At 42.9% G+C, this 23,378-nt stretch overlaps 1 protein-coding gene across 1 annotated transcript in view; it reads right to left on the bottom strand.

Moving 5' to 3' along the window:
• The window catches only part of LOC109379100 (laminin subunit gamma-1), a 37,316-nt gene extending 14,668 nt beyond the window's left edge, over positions 1 to 22,648 (bottom strand). Inside the window, exons 1-16 of the mRNA XM_019635444.1 lie at positions 22,611 to 22,648; positions 21,696 to 21,862; positions 19,040 to 19,228; positions 18,128 to 18,245; positions 17,643 to 17,741; positions 17,413 to 17,549; positions 16,913 to 17,035; positions 16,635 to 16,824; positions 16,173 to 16,285; positions 12,980 to 13,201; positions 12,668 to 12,856; positions 7,188 to 7,433; positions 6,553 to 6,706; positions 5,725 to 5,867; positions 4,551 to 4,729; positions 3,283 to 3,439 (exon numbers count right to left, since the gene is read on the bottom strand). Coding sequence (XP_019490989.1) covers positions 3,283 to 3,439; positions 4,551 to 4,729; positions 5,725 to 5,867; positions 6,553 to 6,706; positions 7,188 to 7,433; positions 12,668 to 12,856; positions 12,980 to 13,201; positions 16,173 to 16,285; positions 16,635 to 16,824; positions 16,913 to 17,035; positions 17,413 to 17,549; positions 17,643 to 17,741; positions 18,128 to 18,245; positions 19,040 to 19,228; positions 21,696 to 21,862; positions 22,611 to 22,648 — 2,464 coding nt within the window. The remainder of the gene's footprint in view (positions 1 to 3,282; positions 3,440 to 4,550; positions 4,730 to 5,724; positions 5,868 to 6,552; positions 6,707 to 7,187; positions 7,434 to 12,667; positions 12,857 to 12,979; positions 13,202 to 16,172; positions 16,286 to 16,634; positions 16,825 to 16,912; positions 17,036 to 17,412; positions 17,550 to 17,642; positions 17,742 to 18,127; positions 18,246 to 19,039; positions 19,229 to 21,695; positions 21,863 to 22,610) is intronic.
• Positions 22,649 to 23,378: the final 730 nt, after the last annotated feature.

Below are 23,378 nucleotides of genomic sequence, written 5' to 3'. Positions count from 1 at the left end.
TTCAACATAAACCTCATACCCGATCCTAATAAATCAAAAGATAAATATAAGCCCGTGCAAATATAATTCTGTCATTATTAAAATTCTCACATGTCATGAGGTTATATTAATACACACGAACCATTAAGTAAGTCCTATTCAAAACTGGCCAGTTCTTATTCTCAGCATGATGCTCAGTGTTGGCATCTAAATTTTCCAAGGAATGTAAGCAAGATGAGAGGTCAAAGTCAAGATCAATGAAGATGTGTAACAGGTTTGGAAAACAGCAATTGGTAGCAGGGCCACCAAATCCACGTGCAAAACTCTTGCCTGACTATCTCCAGTGGCCCTGCTCAGATGATTACTTAAACAAGTCTTTGATAAGCTAAAGATTGTTAAGAAAATACCAAAGATAAAAACAAGCCGAAATCACAGAAAATCATTTAGACTCAGGAGGCATAAGCATCCAGTTAAGTTATGGAAGCCTCGTCCCTTTAGAGGTTGCAGAATGTAACAGATATCAATCTCTCTGGATAGTTCTTCAGAGAAACATAGGTTATCTTTCCTCTTGTCAGATACTAACTGGGATAATCACTTCAAATGCTATGTGTCTAAATGTAAGACCCAACTGCATCATGTAATCTCCTGTTAAAGCTGCAGAATAAACACATGTTGAAACTATAAATGACTACTTAGGGATAGTCTGAAAAGATAAACCATTACGAGGATATTTTTATTCTTGGCTGGTCTGAACCTAAGTAGGAAAGGTCAGCCAGGAACTCTGCGTGAGGTCGACGTCGGAGTGGATGTTAACCCCAGCCTCACAATGGTCTCCCTAACTTATGGGAAGCAGCAGCTCATCGGGCTCCCCACCTTTCAGGTGGCTCAAGGGGAGCATGATGGCCATGGCTCCTGTCACAGCCTGTGTGTAACAGAATCACCTGCTTGGCAGAGGAAAGTAGTCCTGGTGGCCGAAGGTAGCTGGGTGTAGCTGGGGCTGCCCAGAGATGAAGACCTTAGCCGAGGAGGGGTACTGCCTGACCTCCCTTTCTTACCCGCTCACTACTCATACGTGCTGGAGGTGCAGGCCTGTGTGCAAACCCCATCTCTCAGGTGGACTGACTGGCACCCAAGAATGGTAACTCCACGTTCAATTCTTCAACGTATATGGCAGGACAGATGTGAACTTGTCCTGCCATATATGTCAATGGCAAAATGTGTGTCTTAACATTGCTGCTGAAAAATGAACATCCTACCCCTACCCCTGACTACTGTTTATATAGAAGAGGAAACATTTAAATTCTTCTTTATCTACGTCTAAGACTTCAAATGTAACAATCAAAACAAACACCTAAAGTTAACATAAGCTATTACCGATCTCTCATGTTATTTTTCGATTTCTAGAACTTTACCTCCCAGGACAATTTCTGGACTCGCATATAAAAATTAAACAAACTGGCCAAAAGCAGATGCACCCAATAATTTCTTCTCTACTTTAACAATTTTATAAAATCAAACTTCTACGTAGTAGGGATATTTACAACAAGAAGTAGGCAATATATTTAGTTTTGTGGACCTGTACTCTGACAGGGAGACATGTCTAATTCCAAATGGACACAGGTACATGCACTCAATAGGGAAGTTGATCACTGTGGTCCCAAGCGTACTAATGTTAACGCACATTTACTGTGCGGTCTGTGAGCACCTGTATCTCAGTGATGGAAAGCCCCAGATCAAAAGTGACCTCAGCCAGATGGCGAGCACCTGAATAGAAGGAGAAGTGTCTTATTCATCTTTTCATTATTGGTGTTCTATTAGCACAATGCCCAGCATTCTATAAGCACTCAATACATGTACAAAAGGACTTGTCCAAATTTAGAAAAAAGCTTAATTCAGAGAGGAAGACATAAAAATTGAAAGTGATTTAAAAAGTAAATGATTTAAAATAACATTTTTGGGCCCGCTGAGTGGCTCAGTTGGTTAAGAGTTAACTTAAGAGTGCGAGCTCTGAGCAACAGGGACGACAGTTCAATTCCCATATGGGCCAGTGACGCTGCACCCAAGCTGAGCTGTCACTGAGCTGCCAACAGGTGGCAGGATGGCTCAGCTGGTGTAACAACAACATTGCCTGTTCGATGGTGGGCTATGCCCACCTGCAACTAAGACTGAACCCGGCACCTTGGGCTGAGCTGCCGCCCGGATGTCTCAGTGGATAGAGCGTGCACTCTTAACAACAAGGCTGCTGGTTCGACTCCTGCATGGAATGGTGGCTACACCCACCTGCAACTAAGATTGAACACAGCACCTTGAGCTTAGAGGTCATGAGCTGCCGGCGGGAAGCCAGATGGTGACTGCCGCCCTCTACAACGAAGACTGAAGAACAACTTGGCTGGTCCCCTTCCCCAATTCCCAAACACTGTTCTCCTCCCCAAATTCCCCAATAAGAAAACCTAAAAATAAATAAGTTAATTAATAATAAAAAAAATTAAAAATTAAGTATTAAAAAATAAATAAATAAAATAAAATAACATTTTTTACTTTCAAAGTTTCAAAAACTCAGTTTCTTTTATGGTCAATAAAATATTTTAAAATAAATTGTTTTCTAAATCTTAAGTCAACCCCTTTTCTGTTTATCATTAGTCTCATCAGATAATGTCCAAAGGACTTAGCTATTGAACTGCAAATGACATTAAATGTGCACATAATATATAAAATATGTACTCTTTTATTAGCATATTTGTTGGATAGTTAAACAGAAAATTTCATAAGTAGGCACTAATTTCTAATCTTTACTTTTGTAAATACTAAGTGTTATATATTCAGTATAGCTGTTCAATCAATACTTGAAGACCGTAATTTTTTCCTTATGAAGTAGTCTGAAAAGATACTTCTAAGGAAACGAAACAGTACCTAAAATAAATTCTCACTCACTAGAATGACAAAAAAAATCAAAGTTTAAATTTTCTCCTTAAAATAATGCACACCCCAAATGCATACCTTTGATGATTTTTTAAAAACTATTTTAAAACACTTTGTAATGGAACAGATTTATTCAACACTTGGAATTTTAACATCTAATAGTTTTTGATGTGTTGTGAGAATTATCATATGCTTATTGCATCTTAAAATGTTAAGTTGATAGGTTCTTGTATTTTTACATATTGTTTGAAAAATAATTCCTATTCTACACATAGTTTAAAAATTGAGAAAATTTTATAAAACCATATGAATTCCCCTTGAATTAGGAGCCACCTCTGAGGATCGGTTTGCCTTCTGAGTTACCCACTGTTTGACCATGTGTACCTTTGACATCCTGGGCCTCGCGAAGGAGGTCCGTAACCTCTCTCTCGGCTTCCTTGAGTCGCTCTTCAAAGGCTTGATCCGTCACCATCTCATCCCCAGTCCCAAGGTTTGCTATGAGATTCTCTAATTCCTGGAGTTTCACTCGATGATCGGCAACCTGAACATAAGGAAGGAAGAAAAGGGAAAGGTAGGAAGTACAAGTGTTCCTGAAGAACTCGATTATACTTCCTGCAGGAATTATAATCAGAGGGCACCCTGTAACGGGCAGGTCTATACGCCCCACTCATGTCTACCTGCAAATAGATACCATGGGTAGTTTTTCTTTATTTCTCTGGCTCCAACACAAAAACCATCAGGCCCATTCCTTTGACTTTAAACACTACGTGCTGATAAACACCAGTTCTGGCCTCTCCCTCATGTTTTAGGTTTCCTTCCTGCTGTCTCCACGTGGCTCTCTGATACATATCTCAGCTTAACATCCAAAATTATACCCTTGATTTTTTTTTTCCTCTTAAGTTTGTTCTGAGTCATCGCATGCCTCCAGCTACCTGAAGCAAAAACCCCAAGATTCACCCTGATTCTTCTCTTTCCCAATCCTTGTACCCCCCAATGCCCCCCCACCCCGATACACATATTCATCCAAGTCAGTCTAGGCCTCCCCTTCTGCCCCACTTCTATCCATCATTCTTCACACAGAAGTCGGAGTGTTCCTCTTAAAAGGTTAAGCTGGGTTTTCTAGCTTAAAACCCTTCAGTGCATTCCCATTGGATTTGGAATAAAATTTAAATTCCTTACTATGGTCAACACGGTGTCACGTGAGCTGTGTCTCCCAACTTCTCCAGCCTTCTCACAAACTGCTCCCCCCTCACTCAGCAGGCTCGACCCCTCCCAGCTTCCAGGCCTCTCTGCACCCACGTTCCCTCTGCCGGGAAAAGCCTGCCTTGTTCCTTCTTAGCCTTAAGATCTCACCTAAGTACATTTCCTAAGAGGAGCCTTTTGTAAAGTCGTTCCCCCCTCCCACCGCTCCCAGTCATTCTCCGTGTGTATTCTTTCTGGCACTTATCTTGGGATTCCTTTATCTAAATTTTATTATTTGTCTCCTAACTGGAACACGAGTCTTTGAGAACAGGGACTTGTGTCTATCTTGTTCACCATTGTTTCTCCAGGGTTTAAGGCACAGAAGTAGCCATTTAATGTCTATTGAACAAATGAACGAATGAATGAGTGAATAAATACGTGAATGAACGAGTGCACTGTTGACAGCTTACCTTATCCTTTACCAGCCGGTAACACGCTGGACATTCCTGGCAGCCAGGCCAAGACCGATTGTAGAAGTAGTTCTCTTCGCACTGGTCACAGCGATTCCCCACAAAGCCTTCTCTGCATTCACAGCGACCATCATCTTTGCACTGGAGTGAAAGAGACCCCTCCGGATGACAGTCGCAGGCTGCAGAGTAAAGGGAAAAGAGTGCATAATATGGAAGAGAAGGGTGTGCTGTCTTTTAACTCAGTCTGTGTCAATAAGCTGACTGGACAATCACTGTAAGTAGACTTTTTGTTTTTGAAAAACAGGCTGATTTATGAGAGTTGAAATGGTTAAGTCTGCTTAGCAGAGAAGGCAGACATTTTCATGGCAAAAGAAAGTTTTAAAGCAACGTGTGCATCCTTGGGAGAGGGGCACAGTTCATGTTACATAATAAGTATAGAAATGAGTCTATGAAACTCATCCGTGCCCTTTCAGAATTCATCTCTACCTTCATCTCTCCACTGTTTAATATTTCTCTCACTAAGGAGCTAGAAAACCCAAATGCTAACGCTTATTTTGTATTATTTTATCGTTTGTTTACTCACTTTGTTCTCTGAGCTGAGTCAATGACTTAGGCTACATTCCAGGGAAGAAATGAAGGAATTCAGAAAGCAAAACCCCACACTGTTCTGAGGCCTAATTCCAGGCAAGTGTTTATGCCAAGGACAGCAGATGTTTAGATGTGAGCACACCAAAAGGGCCTCAGGGGCGGGACGCTAATGCAGCCAGTAAGTGAACAAACACCGTCTGAGCAGAATCCCTCAGAATCCCTCACTGTTTCACTATCGGCACCAAGAAAGGGGTCAATAGAAAGTTCTACTAGGCACAGTAGGAAAGCTTGGTAATCACAGGGAGGCTTTTCTTTGGAAAAATAAAAGATTGGAAAAAAGGGAGAATCAGAAACACTACCAAAAAAAGACATATCGAAGGTGGTTGCAAAGAAACCACCAAAGCTCTCAACCCCTGGAGTTTTAGAAAAGGGTAATATTTGATGACTAAAGCATCTATAGTGACTTAGCAGCAGCCCTGACTCTGGGCCGCGCGGGTAGGCTGAGCTGGTCAGAGTCCTTTCTGGACTTCCGGTTCTCACGGGAATTCGGGGAGACTTAGAGCTCTATGCCACCAACGCCCCTTACGTTTGCAGCCTTCGGGCCCGAACCCAAAGTGGTGGACCTCACAGCGCTCGCAGTGCTGACCGGTGATGCCAGGCTGGCACTCACACTGGCCCGTGCGGATGTCACACTGTCCGTTGGTGGAACCCAAAGCATGGCAGTCACACCTGAAACGAACACATGACATTTCTCAGGCAAGCAAAACAGACTCGAAGCAAACTCTATTTTTCCCTTTCAGCATAGACTGATGGAATTTGTACTAGAAAGCAGAATGTTAAAGGCTATTAAGCCCCTGAGGTTTGAGTAATTTTCCTGCGTTCTATTCAGAACCTCTTTTTCTAACCTAACCCATACAGACACTGCTAGTCCACTGCAAAAACCACTCCCAGTGGCTCTTCAACTACACAGACACTGGCCAGGAGCTTTGAAAACAGGAATTCCCCAACTGCCACTCTAGAATTTCTGATTCTAAGCCTCTCAGCAAGGGCCTTATAATTTGTATTTTTTAACAATGATGATGCCAACTTGGGCCAGTGAAGCAACGTCCTCCACAACTAGACTGAGGAACAAGACGACCGCAACTTGTCTGTTTCCCTTCCCCCAATTCCCCAGCACTGTTCCCATCCCCCAATTCCCCAATAAAAATCTTAAAAAAAAAAAAATTGCTCAGGTGACCCTGTATTCCACTCTTTTCTCCCATTAGCTTCATTGCAGCTCCCCAGTATTGCCTTGTAGGGTCCTTTGCCTGCATCAGGCACTCAAGACATTCCTGGACAATGTGAGCCCCCCAAATTCATCTCTTCCAGTAAGAAAAGCCAAGGTTACTTCCAGCAAAGGTACCTGGTGCCTTACCTCTGACAGCCTTGCCCGCTCTGCAGGTTGTAGAATCCAGGGTCACAGGCTCCACAGTCCCGGCCGGTCACGTGAGGCAGACAGTTGCACTGCCCGGTCACGGGGTTGCAGCCTCGCTGCTGCTGGACGGTCCCGTAGGGATGGCAATCACAGGCTAAGGTGGGGAGACAGAGACAGCAAGACGCAAATCACCCGCGAGAAATCCCAAACTATAAACAGTACAAATCTATCCCTTAGATTGGGTTGTTCAAACTGCAGCCACCGGTCACTGGTGGCTATCAAACACTTGAAATGTGACTGCTCTTCGCTGAGATGTGCTGCAAATGTGAAACACACTGGCTTTTGAAGGCTTGGTATGGAAAACAGAAAGGATTTCCATCTTAACAATTAATTCTTGATTACTTGCTGAAATGATCATCTTAGATTAAGTTAAATACATTGTTGAAATTAATTTTCCCTGTTTCTCTTTATGTTAATGTCTCTCCTAGAAAAATTTAAATGACATAAGTGGTTCGCACTACATTGCTATTGAACGGTGCTGCCTTAGACCAAACAATCTGTAACCATTTAAAGTGCCCACACAATGAATTCTCAGAAGAAACGAGTACGGCTGTGACTGGCCGACGGCTGGGTACCTTTGCATTTGTCTGCTGGGTTGGGAGCCAGTGGATTTCCGAAGAATCCATCTTTGCAGCGGTCACAATAGAAGCCGGCCGTGTTATAGATGCACTTGAGGCACTCTCCCGTCAGGCGGTTGCAGTTGCCGACGGCGTTGGGGTCGATGTTGTCATTGCACTGGCACAGGCGGCAAAGCCTCACAGGGCCGTTCCTTCCCAAAGGGTCTCCAAAGTAGCCATCATCACAGAGCTCACATCTTTTACCTGGGCACGAGACAATGTGATGAGCTGAGAGAAAGGCCTCAGACATTGCTGGTGCTACTGGCTACACATTACCAGTGGTGACAAATGGTCTAGTGTCACCATCGGACGCGAGGCAACATGGCGCAGTGGATATGGCAGGTAGATACCTGCCCAGGAGAGCAGAGGACCTGGGCTGCTGACCCGGCACTGTGCCAGACCGGTGGAGTGACCTCGGGCACATCTACATTTCCTTATAGCAAGCGAGTAGCTGGTGTGCCTACTTGACTTCACCTGTTCTGAGGATCACCTGAAATCATGCACTAAAAGTGCTTGGGAAATGAGTCAGGCTCAGGATTTATAAACCTCTCCAGTCCCAAGGGATGGCGCATTCATATGTTTGTTTTTGTTGACAATCTTAAGAAAGATGAAAGGTGGCTCTTGACACCATAAATATAAATCTTCTACACGACAGGGTTGGCCTGGGTCATTCTCCTAAAATATAAAAGGTGTGTGTGAATCTTTGCCTGAGCAGTGCCAATGTGCAAAAAATCAGAGCGTTTTAGAAGAGAACTTGGAGATCGTCATTTGCCGCTCGCTTCTATTACAGTTAAGGGAACAGAGAGATTAAGTAACTTGCCCACAACCAAATAGCTGATAGTAAGAGAGACAGAGCTAGGATCCAGGGCCCTTTCTGCTGTACTAAACCCATCACTTCTCACCTTTCCTGTTCCACTTCCCCACCTTTATTAGCTCAAGTTGGGTTCTTAATGTCTTTGTAACCAACAGGACCTGGACAAGTCTAAGCTTTCCAGAGAAACAGAAGTCTGCTCATGTATTCATTCAACAACTAGGTACTGAGCATCTGTTATACACGGGCAGATTCTAGGTTGTCAGGATGATGTGACGATCAAGGTAGACAAGGTCTCCATTCTCATGAAGCTTATGATACAGTTGGGGGAGGCCAATCCACAGACATAAATAAATGAGGTCACTTTAGTTAGAGAGAAGCATAAAGAAGTTAAACAAAACAGACTGACGTGACAGAGGGACAGGGTGAGGGCTACTTTAGATGGGGTGGTTAGAGAAAGCCTCTGTAAAGAGGAGACACTTGCGATGGCAATGGAAAGACAGAATAAACCAGCTATGATAATATCCAAGGGAAGAATGTTCCAGAAAAGCAAGACCAGCTTGTGGAAGCAATAAGAGCCAACCATGGAGCTCACAAGAAGGAAGTTGGGTTTGACCTGAAGTGCAGCGGAGACAGTACTGGAGGGTTTTAAAAGTGATGCGATCTGATTGGCATTTCCCAAGTATGATGCTGGCTGCTGTATGGAGAATGGATTGTAGGGGAGCAGAGTGAAGCAGGGACAGATGACGACACAAGGGTGGACCAGGGTGGTGGCAGCAGCGGAAGTAGGGGAGAGTGGTAAAGGTGTGAGATAGAACCAGTAACGCTTGCTGGTTGGTGGCTTCTAGGAAATGAAAGAAAGAACAATCCAGGGTATGCCTAGGATTTTAGCTTGAGCAGCTAGGTGTGCGGTAGTACTTTTACTGAGATGAACAAGATTGGGGAAGGAACAGTGTTGGGGTTGGAGACAGAGGAAATCAAAGATTTAGCCTGGATTTGTTGAAATTTGAGAATTCCTTTAGCCATCTGAATCCAGATCCCACCAGGAAACAATGGGCACGTTCAAATCAGCAAGACTTGAGGAGAGTTTGGTAAAGATACTGTCCACCGAAGTACAGGCAGAGCGGGGAGCCACAGGACAGTGTAGTATCTGGAGGGACTGCAGGGGTGGGGGGAGGCTCCGTAACCTGGGCCTCAGGGGGTGGGTGGAAGGGCCAGTTACCAGAACCTAATAGTTTCTAACTTTACTAGAAAGAGCTGTTTGGAGGCAGCCTGGCAGGAGCTGAGAACTTTGACTAAGGTCACCAAACCACAAGGACCCTACAGAGGAAGAGCCTTGGAATAAATACTCTGCCTTCCCCCTTGTCCCCCCCTCTTTGATCTGATCTCCTGTTTGTGCCTGAACTTGAATGAGGGCTTCCATTAGAGGTAGTGCATGCAGGTCTCATAAGGATGGAGAACAAGGAAGAATGGATGTGGAGAGGCATATGGAAGGCTGCCAGCCCACCATCCAAGTGGAGATGGCAAGTAGGTAGCCGGTGGTCAGGAGAGCGAGGTCAGGGCTGAAGATACAGGCTGTGCACCTGTAGCACAGACAGGCTTTGAAGGCTAAAGATGAGGTCTGCTCACCGGAGGGGAGAATACAGATAAAGCCGACATGGAAGTCCTAGGTTGCGAATCAGAAGTAATCAAAGGAGACCCAAGAGAAGAGAAATGGGAGGAAGCCAAGGAGAGGGAAGTGTCAAAAACGGGAAGAGGAGAAACTGTTTGGAGCAAAGTGAGCAGTTAACAGTGCCCAGTGTTGCCGAGAGACCGGGGTCAGATGAGGACTGAAAACTGACCACTGCAGTTGGCAAATGGAGACCACTGATGAGGTGAGCAGAAAAGGCGGTTGAGGGTGGGGCACAAGGGGCAGAAATAGGACTTTGAGAGAGAAGAGGGACCTGAGGGCCCTTCTTGTCTCTGAAGTAAATAGTTACCAGCCCCACACCCGAGATCTTTCTCCAGATTAGGACGAAGACAGCATTCCAGCTACGCTGTTGCATCAGATAATTTAGCTATTCTAGATACAATCCATATTGAAAATGTCATAAAACCTGTTTTGAATAATGCTTGATTTAAAAAACCTGGTAGAAACCCTAACACATTGCTACATGGTAGCCCGCCCATGAAAACCGCCCACTCCGAAATATCCTCGGCAGCTACAGTTCTACTTTTTGTCTCAGAGTCTAGGAGGCAGGTTCAAGTTCTGGCTACATTAAATCATATGACGTTGGGCATGTTATGTGCCTTTTTTAGCCCAAGTTTTCCTTCTCGTCACTCCCCTCACTGGGAGTGGTGTCGTTTCTCCTTTAGCACTCGTGTGTGTGCGTGTCCTTTTATTTGAGCTAACCACACTGTCAGCCTCTCTCCATACTTTCAGCCTCTGAAGAGTAGGGACCACCCTTGTGCATCTTTGTATTCCCAAAGCCATGCACTCAAAAACTTGTTAAAAATAAAGGTTATTATTAATGTGCCTCAAGGGACTGTTCTGAAGATGAAATGTGAAAGTTTACCCCATGTGATGCATAAAGATACGTGACTCTCGGTAGTTAGTTGTATCCTTAAAGAGTCTTCTAAGTGAAGAACATCTTACCTTGTATCTGTATCCTCTATTCATTTACTTAATAAATATCTGCATTCATTCAACAAACACACACACACCAAGCCCTATTCTCCATGTTAGGGATACAAAAGCGAATGAAACAGACAAAAGCGAATGAAACAGACAAAAGTGAATGAAACAGACAAAAGTCCCTGCTCTCACATGGCGTAAACTAGGGGTAGAGGAATGAAGGGGGAAGATAGACAACAAATAAATAAACAGAAAAATATCAAGTGGTTTAAAAAGTGCTATGAAAATAGTACAGCAGGATACAGGATTAAAGAGTGATGGCATTATTTTTTATAGGGTCTATGCTGCTTTTCGCACAGACTCTACCCCCTAATTAACAACCTCAGAAACTGCAAAACCTGCTATAGATCTCCTATATCATACTCATGTCTCCATGAACCATCTCAAATAGTCTCGATCCGCCATCTGTATTATTTAGTATCGACATGAGAATGGCTCCACTCTGCTTAACTGTTTAGTTTCGCAGTTGCCATCTACCCAGTCAGTGGAACAACAAAATGAGTGTATAGTAAGCACTTCTAAGAGTAGGTATTCTAAGTGGGATATTTACCAGACCCCACAGCAGTGAAGGAAAGGGCCCTCTGAGCTGGGGGTAAAAGGCAGGGAGGGTCCAGAGAGGGCAGCTTTCCTGGGAAAGTGATGTTTCAACCCAACCCCACAGAAGAGACAGGAGCTGGCCAAGGAACGTGAGGTTTGGGGAGAAGGAAGCGGGGTAAGCAGTTTGAAGAAAGAGGACAGCACATGGCCGGCCGAGTCTGGCACCTCTGAGGGACAAGCAGTCCAGGAGGGCTGGAGCCGAGTGAGCGAGTGGGTGGTGGGCAGTGAGGCTGAAGAAGGCTGCGCGAGACTCTGCGGGGCCATGGTTTTTAATAGAAAAGCAGGGAAGAGTAAAAAACTATGTAATTCTACCCTAATTTTGACTCCTTATTGCCTCAACTTCCTTAAGCAACCATTTGCATCTCCGCGCTGCCCTGCCCTTCCGTTGAGCTTGGTGTGGGGTCAGTGAGCGGCGGAAGTAAGACGGGGCGTTTGGCTGTTTCCCAGTGATTCAAGAATGTGTTGATGAAACGCAAGAGATCCAGATTATCATCTCAGTGTTTTGCTGGTTTACTTATTTTCATGCTCTGTATTAATATCTTTGGGACAAAAAGCTTGTCATGGAGTCAGAGGCCATCTCTGAAGCCTGGCCAGAGCCTCTCCATTCCTTGGGGGCAGAAGTCGATGGCAGAAGGAGAACGGTCACCAGTGAACTTCAGTCTCCTCAGTCAGTCAGCCCTGGGCGGCACCGTGAGTAGTTAGGGAAGATGTAGTTTCATGTTCTTATCCCAAAGAAAGAAACTCAGAGAATGGGAACACAGGCCTATCCAAAACTATAAAAAATAAACATATTTTCCCAACTAAATGCGATGGGCTCTGATACACTGAAAGGACTGTTTAGAGAAAGAATGCAAAGAATTTAAAAATTACCACTTTGTAGCAACAATCCCAACATCAAGGACAGCACCACACACTAAAAATCAAGTTTTGGCTCTCCTCATATGGGGGGGGGGTGTATATTACAGTGATCATCATCTTTGGAGCTAGAATTCCCGGGTTGAAATCCAGCTCCTCCAATGCCTCGCCTGCAGCCTTAGTCATGTAACTTAGTGTCTCCGTGCCTCAGTTTCCCTAGTTGGAACATGGGGACACTAGCAGAACCTACCTCCCAGGGTCGTGAGGATTAATGAGGCAGAACATGGGGAAGTGCTCAGAAACGCACCCGACCATAAATATGTTAGCTATTATTAGTGTCTGACGTGCTAGTCATAAATCCGTAAAAAACCTGTTGCCTACTAGGAAACCTGTAATCATTGAACAAAACAAAACAAAAAAAATCCAGAAACTACTAAAGCCCTTTCTTCCCAAGGTGTTTTACAGGCTGGAACACTGGAAGCAGACAGAAAGGTGACGTACCGGTGGTGCCAGTAGGACAGTTGGTGCACACCACCTCCTGTGTCTTAGGGACCATTGCACAACTCGAGCCTCCCGGACACGGACAGGGCTGGCAATCATTGGAGGTGCCTGTGGTCGAATCTCCATAGTATCCATCACTACACCTCTCACACTGGGGGCCACCTGTATTGTCTCTGCAGTTACAAACACCTATTTGGAGAGCGGGAATGAGAAAACATGCAAGTACACAAGCAAATAACACAGTGAGTATTTCCTACCCATCTGCTACAGAGAATTATTTAGGTCCAGCCGCCCCAGAGATTGTCGGCTCACCTGTCTCAGGGTCGCAGGTCTCACTGTGCCCATTGCAGGAACAAAGCACACATGGGCTGTATGGCCCGAGACTCGGAGTTTCTCTTCTGTAACCTGAGAGGCACATCTCACAAAACTGCCCCCCGTATCCCACAGGGCAGGTGCAGGACTCCACCCAGGTTGCAGGGACCCCAGGCCCGGGACGAGCAGTGGCCAGGGTGACATCATCCAAATATCCAGCACCTGGTGTGGTGTAGAAAAGAGAATCACTGAACTGGCTTCCGTGGTCTAAAAGCTCACAAAAAGTCAGTCATGCTAAAGAGTGACCAGACCCCAAATCTCAATCAACCACTAGTTTAATTCATGTATTGGAGAAGATAACTAAAAAAACAGAATTTATAATAATCACATGGTAGTTAATGCTGAGTGTTTGGAATGACGGTATAGCAAACTTATATTTTTAAACACACACACACGTGAATTTTTATAGCTCTCCCAATCACTAATATGAAAAATCAAAAGCATCGGGCAATAGTTTTGGGCAACAAAAGATAAGAGCAAGAATCTGAGGGACAAAAAGTGTTTACATCTGCAGCCATTAAGCAGGGTTTTTGTTCTTTTGCCACGAAAGCAGGGGTTGTCAAGTTCAAGGATTAGAAAGCAGGGAGAGCGCCTGTCAACAGGCACTGCTCAATTATATTTTTTCACGCTGCATGAAACAGCAAAAATACGTAAACAAGTTCTAACACTCAGGGCTACTTTGAAAACTACGCAATGATTCCAAAGTCATTATGCCATATATCACAACGCGTTCCCATTTCCAGAAGAAAATGAAAATAGAAAAAGTCTTGTACTGGCTTAGACCAATGGTTCATCCAACCCAGCCGTGCCTGAGAGGACCTCGGCAGGGACACCCTGCGAGAGAGGCAAGCTTTGATTATATTGTCGTATTTCCCTTTAGTTTCCATTATACTCCTGCCTCTTGCAGTCTACATGTCAAGTGTATTTCCCGATGTATGGAATAGCGTTTGTTGCTTATATAATTCTTAGAAATTGGTAATCTGAGGCTGAAGGATCTCTCTCCTATTGCTGCCTTGAACTTAGTTCATTTTAACATGTTTATGGTATTTGTTTCAACAATTAGATCATGACATACATCACTATTGGTTAATGAGCTTCCAACTCTAAACTCTCTTAAGTCTTCCCATCCTGAAAGTACGCTTCCTGCAATTCTGTCCCTACTCCTGAATCACAGTCCATCTCTTCCTTCCCTTACAGCCAAAGTTCTTAAAAAAATAACTTGTATTTTACTGCTTGACCTTCAAACTACTTATCAAAGCACTGCAACCTAACTTCAGTTTCAACACTTCTTTAAAAAAAAACTCCAAAACTCACCAATGATTCCTTAGTCCCACAATCCAAAATCCACTGCTGTGATCTTCCTAAACATGCTATTTCTCCTCCTTCACATTTTATTTCTCTCTTGAGTCTCGGGTCATGAAGCTTAAATAACTCTGTTTCCAGGAATTGCCTCATCTTTTCTCTTTCTACATTTTCCAAGTTTTCATAGTTCCAAGTTTAAAAACCACTGCCCATATGCTGACAACCTTTTAATTCTAGATCTCTAGTCCTAACTTCTTCCTAAGCCTCAGGATCCATATTTCTAACTACTACTTATAAGACATTCTCAACTGGATATTCATGCAGGCATCTCAAAACTCAACACAACCTAGGACCTTGAGGGCACTAGGTGAAGTGAAGTAAGTCAGACAGAGACAGACAAATACCATGTGATCCAACTTAATGTGGACTCTAAAAACACTGCAAAACAAAAGAACCACGAACTTATAGATACAGAGAACAGATTGGAGGTGGCTGGGGTGAGGGGAGGTGAAATGGTTGAAGGGAGTCTAAAGGTACCAACTTCCAGTTATAAAATAAGTCAGTCCTGGGATGTGACACATAGCATAGTGAACTATAGTTAGTAATGCTGTATTGCATTTTGGAAAGTTGCTAAGAGAGAGTAAATCTTAAAAGTTCTCATCATAAGAAAAAGAAATTCCGTAACTATGTATGGTGACAGATGTTAACTAGACTGATTGTGGTGATCATTTCGCAACAGATACAAATACTGAAGCATTATGTCATATGCTGGAAACTAATATAACGTTGTATGTTAATTATACCTCAGTTAAAAAAAAAGTCAGTACATCCAAAGTGCTGATGCCACTCCCAATGCCACATGACTACTCTGAGTCACCTTTCCCCAGTTTTACCTTCCTACAGAAAAAGGTCCTCATTAAAAAAAAAAGTTTGGACATGAAAGACAGTTCGAAGAATATAATTAATAATGTTGTAAATATTTTGTAGGGTGTCAGATGGTCACATGTCTTGCTGGGGAGACAGCATCATGGATGGGGTAGAGGCTTGATCACTGCACTGTACACCTGAAGCTGATGTTGTATAATATTGTATGTCAACTATAAGTGAAAAAAAAAAATATATATATATAGTCATGGGACATGGAGTATAGTGTGGGAGTGGAGTCAAGGGAATTGTAATAGATATGTATGATATTGCGGGGGGAAGTGGGGTGGTGGATTGGAGGAGGGGGTTGTCACCTCGAGGGGTAAAATTATAACTACTTCACTGTGTTGTACAGCTGAAACTAATTCTAAAAAATGTGTATTTCACAATAAAAAATAATAAAAAAAAAAGTTCATCGGACAAAAATTTTAAAGGCATACTTAAAACAGCTTTGTTTCTCTAAAATTATAACAAATGTTCATTCAGTAATTTATAATTTTTCATCATTTAGCCAATGGTTAAAAGCCTTGATACTTACACTACGATAAACCAAAAGAAATGAAAGTCAAGCAACGCAAGCCAGTGGAACTATATTTAGAATTCTTAGAAGAATCTATTTATAGATAATGTAATTGCAATAGGCTTATTCATCATAAAATAATGCTATTTACTAATTTTAGCAAATTTTCTCTAGGCCCTTGAAAATAGTTTAAGAAATACATTATTAAAAAAAAAAAAGAAAGAAATACCTTATTTTTATACCTAATTCAGGTATAATGAGGTAGTTTATACCACTTCTTTAGAGTCCGTATTATAGCATTAGGACTTTAGAAATACACTTTGCATTATTATAGATCCTTCTACCTAACTGTATCTTTAAACAATTCTACACTAGGTCATAACTTACTTCTCTCACTATACGTCCCACGGATCTTGACGGAGGTCAAATTGTTAAGGAGCTTCTGAAATTCGAAAGGGGTAAGAGCAGGCCTCCAAGGGTAATCTGTCGCTTCATGGAGCCTGAAGAGAAAGAAAGGGCCTCATGAACTTCTGTAGGGACAATTCGGGGTGCTGAGGAAGCAAGTCTTATTCATTTATGCCATCAACAGTGTCTTATTCATTTATGCCACCAACAATGCAATACTCTAACAATTGCACCAAGTCAGAAGCCAGTCTGTTGGTTTGACAGTACCTATTGGTACAGGTAAACAAAGGGAAGGCTCCCTTTTACAAGGGAGCCTTTGTAACCCAGAAGTTTTCTTCAACATTCACCTTAAGGCCTGATAAGCTTAGATAAAGAAACCACTTTCATAATTCTGGTCCAGTCTGATTTTGCCAAGAAGATGGGCCGACCTTAAGACGGGCTTACCTGAAGACGTATTTCACAGTGGTCTCACTCGGATAGGCATTGCCCTGTGCGATCAAGGGCACAGCCACTCTCAGGCCAGCTCCCTCTAGTAGCACGTCTTCTGCAGAGAGGCGGGTGTCTCGCCGGTCCACGCGAAAGGAGAAGGAGAGGTTCTGGCCATAACTCAACACCTGTTTGCCCAAGAACTTGGCTGGAACGCAGACACAATGGTGCGAGAATGTGAGCATGAGACTACGGAGCAGCACACATCAGCCAGCCTGCTTTCTAGCCTCACTTACCGGGAGCAATGAAGTACCTAGGAAAGTAGCTGTCTGAGATGACGGCAACGTCCTGCCTTTCAGGGGACCACTCCAGTGATGCTTCTGAACCATCCCTTTGCTCTGCATGCCAGCCATCCTCATCTGTAAGCAGAGGATGAAAACACAGGCATTGTTAACATTGTAAACACCCTGAATTCAGGTTCTCTACATGCCACAAAATATACAGAAGGTTGATGGGAAGACATCAATGAAAGTTCTTGTATAAATAGATCCTACGACAGTACCTATATATGCTACCTCCCTCAAGCTATAGTTTGCTTTATTTTTTATAACATTTATACTCACTCCGGTATGTTCTAAAACCATCTGTATGTTTAAATTAAAAAGCCAAGAAAAATCACATGCATGAAAAAGATGGGAATTGCTGCCACCATCCAAACATCCTTATTGATTTAAAAAAAATACTGTTAAGTCTAGTCTCACATTTCTAGGGGGACAGAAAGAAAGGTCTCAATTACCAATCTGAAAGGTTGAGGTTATAGAAGAAACGCTGTAGCCGATGGCGTTTGTACAGACGGAAGAGTGCCCAAAGCAGAAGCAGGGTGTGCAACCCCTCGGATTAGACGATTCCAGGTTAAAAAATCCAGGTTTGCATCTGAAAAAGATGAAGATACAATCAGGCATTTTTTTGGTACTTGAAATATGATAAGAGAGAAAACACAATACAGCTCGAAAAAGAATGCCCTACCTCTCACAATTGAAGCCTTCCACATTGTCTTTGCAGACACATCGTCCTGTTTCAACATTACACTCATCGATGCTGCCAGAAGGGTTACACGAGCATGGCCTGTTGGATGGAAAATGGAATAGAACAAAGAGAGAAGAGAAAATGGAAAAAGAACGTCCACTCTTAAAGCCAAGCTTTTGTTTTACATGTTAATAGACGTTTTAAAAAATAAGAAATACATAATAAAGCAAAATGAATCCTAAAGTCATTTTTGGATTTGGATTTGGCTTCAATCAAGGATACCCATCACGTGTAGATATTAAAAACCCCACTTGATCTCTGTACAAAACAATCCTGGATCATCATTATAGCTAGGAGTCTAGAATCTCGACAATTACTTTTGGGGAAAAAAGTGTTCATACTGCGGCAGGTAAGCTGCAAATCTGTTATTAGGAATTGACTATATTTAGATTCTGCACCCTTCTTTTAGTTTTGAAAACTCTTACCTGCAACCTGCCTCAGTGAGAGAATGGAACCCAGGCTGGCAACGGTCACACTTGTCACCCATCACTCCTGGCTTACAGCTACATCTGCCATAGCTGTCACACTGTGTGCTGAGAGAACCTAAAAGTTAAAGAGCTTGTCAACTACCAGATATGTAAGCAAAATGAATAAGTCGAAGAAAGAAAACGGGTAACTGAAAACAATGCCTGAAAGCCAGTATGTAATTTCTAGATGGTTACAGAGAGGAGGATAAAGATCAAATTTTAAAAGTCAGAATTCTGTCAACTTCGTACCCTTCTAAGCCATGACATTTTAACTTTCTAGACATACACCCTACTCATCAATGTTGAACAACACTAAACAGTCACTGCATGCCCAATGACAAACTGGACACAAGGCCAGTTACTTCTCGATGGGAAAGTACAGGCTCCTTGTGCCCATGTCTAGGATTTAAGTATATACCAGCACGAATGACAAAAATAGAGGCCAAACTCTTGAATGAGTAGAATGGCCTAAGAGCACACCGCAATTATGAACACACACCCACATGAAAAAGCTTAGCCCTCTAAGGATTTTAGACTAAACAAAATCATTAACAAAGAAGAACTCACGAAGCAGCTAACCTTTTACAGTCAAAGTTCAAATGGTCTCTATGATCTCGCTGCTAATTATTTACAAAGTCATTATTCAGGCTGACCCCACATTTATACACACCAGAGAATCACTGGAAAGTTCAACATGGTTAAACAGAGTGGAGGTGGGAGATACAGGCAGATCCTGAATCATTTACATGCTACAATAATGTACACGTTCCCATACCTAACGTGTGCGCATACCGAGGTTTATTTTTCTGGGGGCACAGGGAATGCTTATCTTTCAACCCATCGGGCTGAAGCCAATACTGACTCACTTACCAACAGGACTACAGTGGCACGGAGAGCACGCTTCCTTGTTCCCAAGGCGGAAGAAATTCTCCCGGCACTTCTCACAGTTGGCGCCATCAGTGTTATCCTGGCAGTTGGTACAGTGGCCACCGTGGCCGGTGGAACGGTATAGTTCAGGGTCAAAGTAGCATTCCTGTGATCGGCCATTGCAGTCACAGGCTGTTGGCCAAAACAGATGAGTTAACTCGGATCCATGTTCCTTTACCAACAGCATGTTACAAGACTCAGAGAAAACCAAACCATAATGTGCCACATCTCTGTGACAGACAGGTGGTGGCAGAATAAGAATGACCGCCAGACACACTCATTGCTCATTAAACAAACACGGCTATGTCAATGAAAAGTTCACATAGCCGGGTTATCAGCTTCCTAAGACATGTTCATCTTTATAAAAAATGGCACCATCTTAAAATATAAGAAATTCCTACACTTAGAAAGGAATCTCTAGGTCATTGTTCATATACAGGAAAAGCCAAGTCGAATTACAATTTTTCCGAATCTTAGCCTTCATCCTAACACCAACTCCAAGAACAAGGTGTCAATTTATATGCAAGCTTCCATTTACCTTAATTTTTTAGGCCTCCAATGATTCAAATACATTAATATACTAACTTTCGAAGTGCCAAGTTACCTGCATATCCAGACTGGGTAACCTAAGATGCATGGGGTTAAAATCAGTGCCCCTGGAGATGGAGCAGAATTGAAAGGAAATCTAGATCCGTCCATCCACTGGGGAGCCACTGTGGCAGCTGGATCATCTATTAAGTAACGATATTCTCTACAGGGCACGACCACATTTTAAGGACAAGTATCTACAGTCACAGAAATTCTTTATTATATTTATATTAAGATGATTTTCTCAGAATTATTGCTTCTGCCCATAGTACAGGCAGCATCATGAGCACTAAAAAAAAGTTTTATTTGATTTCAGATCCATCAGGAAGTTGTTGTTTTGAAATAATATTTGAATAGATATATTTTCTTTTTTTCCTCCCTTCATTTGCAATCGGTTCTTTTATGGTATGATCACTGGAAAGCGTTTTAGAAGCTCAAAGCACTGGCACCGAACGTTAGAGTTGTGTTAAGTAACTTTTATAGCCCCTTTCCCTTCTTCATTAGCTGCTTCGCTTCCCTCGAGCCTCCCTTAGATTATCCCCAAATCCACCCAGCCAACCCACCTGAACGGTGTGGTGCTTGGAAACTTTGAACCAGGGTAATTCCCATGTCTACACTATTCTAGCCCTCAGCCAAAGCTGTGGCTCCCTCATCATCAGCCAGTAAGAGAGAAGGCAGCTGTAATTTTCTCCTCTGTAGCCCCAGCATCTGGACAATATCATAGTTACTGTCACAACCTCCAGAAACATCATTCTTTGAGGGGTCCCAGTGCTGAAGGGGCCCAGGGGCCCAGGAGGAAAGCAAACTGATATTGCTCCAGCATTTGGTTCATTTGCTAGTGGTAAGCTGACATGTCCTTGTTTTCCTCATAATGTTCCTGGATAGACTCTACATAGGACCACACCATTAAACAGAATACTCTCCAAACGCACATGTACATGTATTCAGATGTCGCATCTTAGGAGTATTTCATTCTGTCTTTTGCCAGCCTCTGTCATGTAGCTTCCAACACTGACTCTACAGTTCAGGAAAAGCAGCTCAAACCAAGGATTAGGAAAGCTGGAGGAGGCCATAAAACCTATCTGCACATCTGGGATTTCTTGAGGGAAAGACAAGATGAATAAGAAAATCTGCTCTAGGCAGCTAATGGAAATAGTCGTTGAGACATCAATTCTTTTTCAAGGTTTCCACACTAATTCCGGCGAGTTCTGAGTGTCTTCTTTCTTAGTCCCTTTATGCCCAAGACTGTATGATGAGGACTAGTTATAAGGCCACAAGAAAATTACAGCTGCTTGAAAATTTTCTTATGTTTAAGTCCTTTGCAAGTCATAATTACATGGTTTCATAGTTCCTTTCTTCTGAGATTCCTTTATCTCTTCAGAATAAACCAAGACATTATAAAGGGGTGAACAATGTGTTACCTTTCTCAATTTACCCTTTCCTAGGAAAACCAGTATCTACTCTTTCTCCCAAAGCCACCCACCTTTGCATGGTGGGGTCTCCCCCTGTGCTCTTTAGTGAGATGAAGGAAAAACAATTTTGATAAATAATCTTTTGAATGGCAGTTTTAGTCTAGAACTCATCATGCCTGAGACATGTCCTTCAATTACCTTGCTGCTTGAATAAATAAATGAGCATTAGTAGGAAGAAGGATATTTTAAAGGGCATTAAAGAAAAGGCCAGAGACATCATATTTTAGAGTAGGCTACACAGGGCCAGTATCTGGATCTAAGCAAAGTGCCAAAGCTTAGAGATGCTGTTCCCATTCTGGGATGCGTATTCAGGAAGGAAACACAAAACCAGCACAGTGCACGCTTACAGCCAATTGCCCTAGTCTATGATTTTCCTCTGACGTGCGTGCAGTTGACCGTTCTGCACTCTCAAATTGTGCAAGAAACAATGCCTGTCAGAGTTTTCCTTTCAAGGAGGAATAAGCGAAGTCACCCATTCCTCCTTCCACCTCTGGAAGCCCTCAAGATAATTTCACAGGCCTATGCCAAGGGGTACTCACGCAGGCATTCGCTGGCACTCTCAGCAGTAGCCCTCCTCCACGGCCGGTCATTGAAGAAAGGGAGACACTTTTCACAGTCTATTCCGTAAGTATTGTGTTTGCAGTTACACACCAGCTTGTCAAATTCATTCCTTACACACTCGCTTGCATGTCCATTACATTTACACCTGGGAAGAGAAGAGACATGCAAAAATAAGAAACAGTGCTAAGTCTCAGAAATGTATGCAGAATAAGGATGCACAGAGAGAACGAAAAACCACCTCAGCATGTTCTTGACTTTACCATTCAAAACTGTAAACTGAGGAACTGAACAAGAGTAAGTAATAATGGCTGCTTGAGTTTCAGGTATGAGGAAAAATTAAACAAGAAAAAAAAAAAGGTAGTTTTATTTTACAGGGGCTGGGGCACTAACCAGATGTCAGACTAATGACATCTGAGGAGATCTGTAGGATCACTTCCTGAAGTTGACTGCGCATCAAGAGGGAGCCGAGTGGACCAGTTCAGAAGAGTATGGACTCTGAAGCCAGGCTGCCTGGGTTTGACACACCGCCCCGTGACTTACTGATGTAACTTAACCTCTGTGCCTTACCTGTAACATAGGGGTGATGAGAATGTCTACTTCCTAGGGTTATTGGGAAGATCAAGAAGTTGCTTTATTTACGTGCCTCGGATTGTGCGGGCACATAACAAGTCAATAATTATGTCAGCAATGATCTGCCATGATGATTTTTAAGTATTCTGATTTGAAGGTCATAAGAGATATCAAGATACCTGACCACCATATGGATCTCTGGTACCCTGAGAGTCCTCAGGTTGTCTGGGGTAAGAATCCTTGAAGGATACCTTCGATGAAGGTACAAGCTAAGGACTTGTGGAAATCCCCATGAATGCTAACGTGCACTCTGGTGCACTGACATTTCCCTCGCTTCCTCAAAGATAGCGATCAGCTCCATCGCCTCAACTACCATTTAATAAAACTACACTCAAACACTTCTGAAACATCTACAGTGTAACCAGAATGAGTCACAAATTTATGTCTCCAGCTCTCATGCTTTTCCAAAGCTCCTTGACAGCTGCGCATATTTGATGTCCTCCATGACCTAAAATTTTACGTGTCTACTTCTAAACTCATTATGTCCCCAAATTAGCTCATCTTTTTCGTTTACTTTAATGGTATCACCATTCTGATCACGAAGCCTTAAAATCATCCTTGACTAAAGTCCTGACAATTCTTCCTTCACAATAAAATGTATCTAAAGGTTCCTTTCCATTCTAGTGTCACCACCCCAATGTGAGGTATTTGTCCCCTAACCTATCACACCACATCATAACAATTCTCGCAATCACACTCTACTGCCACCTTGCCCACAGCTAGTCTTCCTAACCCACTGTTTTGATAGTCAGACCCCCAAAAGTACATGGTTTCTCATTGGTTACCATTTCCATCAACTTTTCCATGCCAGGAACACTGTATACAAAAATAATGTTTCTGCTCTTGAAGCCTCATAGCCTAACACAACGGAGGTAAATCTAAGATGGTTTCCTGATGTTTGAGGTCTTTGGCTACCAAACTCTCTCTCTGGTTTACAACTCTATGGATTTATATAAGAGATTTTCCTTAAGTCAAGTGGGTTTACATTATTCTCCCCACTCTAAACTTTTGCTCATGACATTCGCATCCTC

Source organism: Hipposideros armiger, unplaced genomic scaffold, assembly GCF_001890085.2.
Source record: "Hipposideros armiger isolate ML-2016 unplaced genomic scaffold, ASM189008v1 scaffold_22, whole genome shotgun sequence".
In the NCBI taxonomy this organism is placed as follows: domain Eukaryota; kingdom Metazoa; phylum Chordata; class Mammalia; order Chiroptera; family Hipposideridae; genus Hipposideros; species Hipposideros armiger.
This window is presented reverse-complemented; position numbering and strand designations above follow the sequence as displayed.